At 40.4% G+C, this 6000-nt stretch overlaps 1 protein-coding gene across 1 annotated transcript in view; it reads right to left on the bottom strand.

Annotated features, from left to right (window-relative positions):
• Positions 1-1244: 1244 nt before the first annotated feature.
• NRG4 (neuregulin 4) overlaps positions 1245-6000 on the bottom strand; it is a 113962-nt gene continuing 109206 nt past the window's right edge. Inside the window, exon 8 of the mRNA XM_086364986.1 lies at positions 1245-1396. Coding sequence (XP_086221112.1) covers positions 1380-1396 — 17 coding nt within the window. The 3' untranslated portion in view covers positions 1245-1379. The remainder of the gene's footprint in view (positions 1397-6000) is intronic.

The following is a 6000-nucleotide window of genomic DNA, read 5'->3' as shown; positions in this document are numbered from 1 at the left end:
CATTGTAAGCTAATGATCACTCAGGAAAGCAATCAGACTATAGTGAAACAGGCCTGCTTAACTACAAAACCACACAATAAAAGCATAAGATATGCTCCAGTCCAATAAGTGAAAAAGTGAGGCCTGCACCCTGCTGGTCCAGGTCAGCATGAGAATGATCCTTAGGACAAGCCCCTTAGCATATACCAAAGACAGGAATACATGGGCAAGGTGCCATTCCAAAGTAGAAGACCTCATCATACTAAAACCTGAGGTTATTTAACATATTTTGCTGTATGTTAGTTTACATTACCACACTTCTGCTGATGTGGATAGCACCATGACAGTCCCAGTTTGACCATATAGGGGCAAAAAGTCCTCTGCCTGACTTAAGGAGGAGCTAGTGATGTAAGCTTGACATCCACTCAAAGAACGAGGAAGAAAGTGGTCTTCTTCAACCCTTTCTATTTTCCCTTTGCTTATAAACATGTTGCCCACTTAGTTCTCAGGGCAGAGGTCTCTTGCCTGCCTGCTAGTATCCTTCAAAAGCATCCTAAACTATAAATCCACTTCTTACCTCTCACTTTGTCCCTCACTGAATTCCTTCCGCACCAAGACATAAAAAACCTGTGATTTGCTAAGTCCTGAGATGAGCTATGCAGTTTCACTTTCATCAGTCAATACTTTTTTCCTAATAACCAGGTGAAATGTCTTCATGGTTAACTTGCTCTTTGCAGCTTCCCTGCTGCTGCTAAGTTGCTTCAGTCGTGTCCAACTCTGTGAGACCCCATAGACGGCAGCCCAACAGGCTCCCCTGTCCCTGGGATTCTCCAGGCAAGAACACTGGAGTGGGCTGCCATTTCCTTCTCCAATGCTTGAAAGTGAAGTCGCTTAGTTGTGTCTGACTCCTAGCGACCCCATGGACTGCAGCCCACCAGGCTCCTCCATCCATGGGATTTTCCAGGCAAGAGTACTGGAGTGGGGTGCCGCCAGTTTAATACAGTGTGCTACTAAAACAGTCACTCTTTGCCCTTAAGGGATTTTCACTTTTCTTTTAGGGTCTTTATATATTATTAAGAGTTTCTCCTGAGCTGTGAGAAAGTTTGCCTCTAGTTGCTTCAACATATTAGCTTACTGGGAAAAAAAAATCACGTTTGAATCCATGCAACTTTCATACAGGATTGATATTACTTTCCTATTTACCAACTGCAAATAAGTTAATAATATATGTTACAGAAACACACATACTTTGCAACAGGATGGACTGTGTTTCAAGGTATAACTTTCAGTCTTTTATTTAGAGAACAAAGAAAGATTAACTTGTTTATTTTACCATTTAGTGTTTCACTTTCTGCCTTTGTAACAAAGAAGCAATGATTTGGCTTCACTGTGTTATTTCTTCAATGTTCTCCATGACCTATGGAAAATAAGAATCAAGATGTTTTCTCCATCTCAGTTTTTCTTTATATGTACAACTGTCAACACATCTTTATTTACACATGTACATCCACCCCTTCTGTTTGTGAAAAGTTGAGGTGAACTAGCCTAGAACATCCAATGAGCCTCTTAACACACCCCAGAACACAGAAGAGTTGTATCAGCACCTCCATTCAGATCTCACAGAAGTGTCCCTGCCTTTTCTCACTGCCTATTTTCTGTTACCTGAAGTTCTAACAAGCTTGGTGAATTTTTAAAAAGATATTACAAATGACAAAGAGGGTAAGAGCGAAAGATTGGTAAAGTGAGTCACTCTAACAGCAATAAAAATGAATAACTGATGGCAGGAAAACAGGAGACAGTAACAAAAACCGAGATAAAACCAAACCTGTGGCTGGTGTTTAACGTAGGGACAACTGGCTCCCACAAGAGCCAATGAGCCCTGAGCCTGTTACCCCCATCTGTGGAACCATAAGTACAGTATGAAAAACTTGGACTTGGGAACTAGATTCACCTGGGTTTAGATCCTGTCTTACCACCTTCTGATGTGTGATCTTGATTTTAACCTCTCTAAACCTGTTTTATTTTTCATAGAGAAGAATGCCACTTGCCTCACAATGGGTTGCATTCAGTTCAGTTCAGTCACTCAGTTGTGTCCGACTTTTTGTGACCCCATGAACTGTAGCATGCAGGCTTCCCTCTCCATCAGCAACTCCCAGAGCTTGCTCAAACTCATGTCTATCGAGTCGGGGATGCCATCCAACCATCTCATCCTCTGTTGTCCCCTTCTCCTCCTGCCCTTAGTCTTTCCCAGCATCAGGGTCTTTTCCAATGAGTCAGTTCTTCACATCAGGTGGCCAAAGTATTGGAGTTTCAGCTTCAGCATTAGTCCTTCTCAGTGAATATTCAGGACTGATTTCCTTTAGGATAGACTGGTTTGACCTCCTTGCAGTTCAAGGGATTCTCAGGAGTCTTCTCCAACACCCCAGTTTAAAAGCATCAATTCTTTGGCACTCAGCTTTCTTTATAGTCCACTTCTCACATCCATACATGACTACTGGAAATACCATAGCTTTGACTAGGCAGACCTTTGTTGGCAAAGTAATGCCTCTGCTTTTTAATATGCTGTCTAGGTTGGTCATACCAAGGAGCAAGTGGCTTTTAGTTTCATGGCTGTAATCACCATCTGCAGTGATTCTGGAGCCCCCCAAAATAAAGTCTTTCACTGTTTCCATTGTTTCCCCATCTATTTGCCATGAGGTGATGGGACCAGATACCATGATCTTCATATTTTGAATGTTGAGTTTTAAGCCATTTTCACTCTCCTCTTTCACTTTCATCAAGAGGCTGTTTAGTTCCTCTTCACTTTCTGCCATAATGGTGGTATCATCTGTGTATCTGAGATTGACATTTCACAATGGGTATTAAGACTTATAAGAGTCTCCAAAGTGAAATACCAGCCACAGTGTCTGGCACCTATAGGTACCTGATGTTCACAGTTCCATAGTTACCTTACTTTCTTTTCATTTAAAGAGCTGTACTTTAAGAACTAGTGTGTTATTGCAATAGGGATGACACGTAATCACAATCTAAATGGATGCCAGGACTTAAAGCTGTAGGTTTACTTAATGAACAAATTAAAAAATTGCCTTGGGAGATCTATATTTCAGAGGCATACAAGGTGACATGAATGAATCTATTAGAAAGGAGGATTAAACTGAATAAAGCTTTATGGGATGGTGGCAAGAAGAGTTTCCTGGTGAAAATAGCTCATTAATAAATTTTAAAATAACATGTACCATTATGCTCTGATTTTCATAACAAATATAAGCTAATAGCATGAAGAAATTCCCAATCCTCACGATCAACTTTGTTTTCATGACACAGATCTTGTCACATGTGGTAAAGGCATTTATTTTGCTTTTCTTAAAGTAATGGCTTTGCAGTTACTGAGACTGTTTGACATTGAAAAAATAAGTGGCCAGTGAGCTAATTTTGTGAGCTATGCCCAACACCTTATCCAGATTTTTACCCCTGATTGTGATACCCTTTTTTCCTCATTAAAATAAGGCAGCAATTTAATACTTGAGTTCTGAAACTCTTTTCCCAATTAAACCAGAGTACCTCTGTGGAAAGGCTCCAAGATAGTTTCTATTTTATTACAAACATGTCTTTATAAACTGAAAAGAAGCCAACTTGCTTTTTAGGTGTATGTGGTTTCTAAAAAATAATTTGAGTTTTTACCACCCCATTGAACGTTCTGAAAAAAAATTAAGAGGCAAATCCTTTGAGGAGAGAAACCATTGGTGAATTACAAGCATGGATACTCGTGCATTCAAGCGTTAGTGGCAGTCAGCCATTCCCACATTTTTTCCTGTCACATTTGGCCCTATTTGTACTAATCTTCCCAGTTAAAACCATGCACGATAATACATTCAGTTCTCTGAGAATTTTTCCACTGGTTATTTTATCATCAAGCATTTAAAAAATGAATGTAGTTCCAGACATTATCATTACAAATAACAGCAAAAATAAAAAAACTCATCAAACCATTAACATACATGACTTCACCCAATTACAAAGTAGAAGAACACAACTCAATCTCTTGATAACTCAAATGATAATTTTGAGTATATTAAAATGAATCATCTGATAGTACCATTTAATAATGGCATCTTAGACTTCCCTGGTGGTACCCTGACTAAGAATCCACCTGCCAATGCAAGGGACAGAGGTTTGATCCCTGGTTGGGGAAGATTTCACATGCCACAGAGTAACCAAGCCCCTGTGCCACAACTACTGAAGCCTGCAAACCCCAGAGCCTGCGCTCTGCAATGAGAGAAGCCACTGCAATGAGAAGCTTGTGTACTGCAGTGAAGAGTAGCCTCAGCTTGCTGCAGTGAGAAGCTTGTGTACTGCAGTGAAGAGTAGCCCCAGCTTGCTGCAGTGAGAAGCTTATGTACTGTAGTGAAGAGTAGCCCCAGCTTGCTGCAACTAGAGAAAACCTGCATACAGCAACGAGGACCCAGTATAATCAAAAACCAAAAAAACTGCAGCATCTCTTTCTGGCTTTTTATCGTGAAATATACTTAATAAAATTTACCATTTTAACCATTTTCAATATGCTAGCAAATCTGGAAAACTCAGCAGTGGCCACAGGACTGGAAAAGATCAGTTTTCATTCTAATCCAAAAGAAAGGCAATGTCAAAGTATGTTCAAACTACCACACAAGTACACTCATTTCACATGCTAGCAAAGTAATGCTCAAAATCCTCCAAGCTAGGCTTCAACAGCACGTGAACCGAGAACTTCCAGATGTTCAAGCTGGTTTTAGAAAAGGTAGAGGAACCAGAAATCATATTGCCAACATCTGTTAGGTCAAAGAGAGTTCCAGAAAAGCCTCTACTTCTGCTTTATTGATTACGCCAAAGCCTTTGACTGTGTGGATCACAACAAACTGGAAAATTCTTAAAGAGATGGGAATAGCAGACCATCTTACCTACATCCTGAGAAATCTGTATGCAGGTCAAGAAGCAACAGTTAGAACCAGACATGGAACAATAGACTGGTTCCAAACTGGGAAAGGAGTACATCAAGGCTGTATATTGTCACCCTGCTTATTTAACTTTTATGCAGAGTACATCATGCAAAATGCTGGACTGGATGAAGCAAAGCTGGAGTCAAGACTGCTGGGAGAAATATCAATAACCTCAGATATGCAGATGACACCACCCTTATGTCAGAAAGTGAAGAGGAACTAAAGAGCCTCTTGATGAAAGTGAAAGAGGAGGGTAAAAAAGTTGGCTTAAAACTCAGCATTCAAAATAAGAAGATCATGGCATCCAGTCCCATCACTTCATGGCAAATAGATAAGAAACAATGGAAACAGTGACAGACTTTATTTTCTTGGGATCCAATATCACTGTGGATGGTGACTGCAGCCATGAAATTAAAAGACACTTGCTCCTGGGAAGAAAAGCTATGATGAACCTAGACAGTGTATTAAAAAGCAGAGACATTACTTTGCCAACAAAGGTCTGCCTAGTCAGAACAACGGTTTTTCCAGTAGTCATGTATGGTTGTGAGAGTTGGACTATAAAGAAAGCTGAGTGCCAAAGAATTGGTGCTTTTGAACTAGGGTGTTGGGGAAGACTCTTGAGAATCCCTTGGACTCCAAGGAGGTCAAATGAGTCAATTTTAAAGAAGTCAGTCCTGAGTATTTATTGGGAAGAACTGATGCTGAAGCTGAAACTCTCATACTGTGGCCCCCTGATGTAAAGAACTGACTCACTGGAAAAGATCCTGATGCTGGGAGTTTGAGCAAGCTCTGGGAGTTGGTGATGGACTGGGAAGTCTGGCATGCTGCAATCCATGGGGTCGCAAGGAGTCGGACATGACTGAGTGATTGAGCTGATGATGATGATGCAGTTAGGTTATTTAGAAACAATTTGATTCTTTCAGTTCTTGCTTTTATGGTCTGTTAGGCAGGACTGGAGCAGTACTCAATGTAGGGCTAATTATTCCCCACTACTGAAGAAACAATCTTCTGTGTACACTGTTACTCAATGAATAATTAGGATTTT

This window comes from Bos grunniens, chromosome 21, assembly GCF_055505025.1.
Source record: "Bos grunniens cultivar Pamir isolate PY7600 chromosome 21, Bosgru_T2T1.0, whole genome shotgun sequence".
Lineage (NCBI taxonomy): Eukaryota > Metazoa > Chordata > Mammalia > Artiodactyla > Bovidae > Bos > Bos grunniens.
The sequence above is the reverse complement of the archived record's forward strand: the minus strand, read 5'-3'. Positions and strand labels throughout refer to the sequence as shown.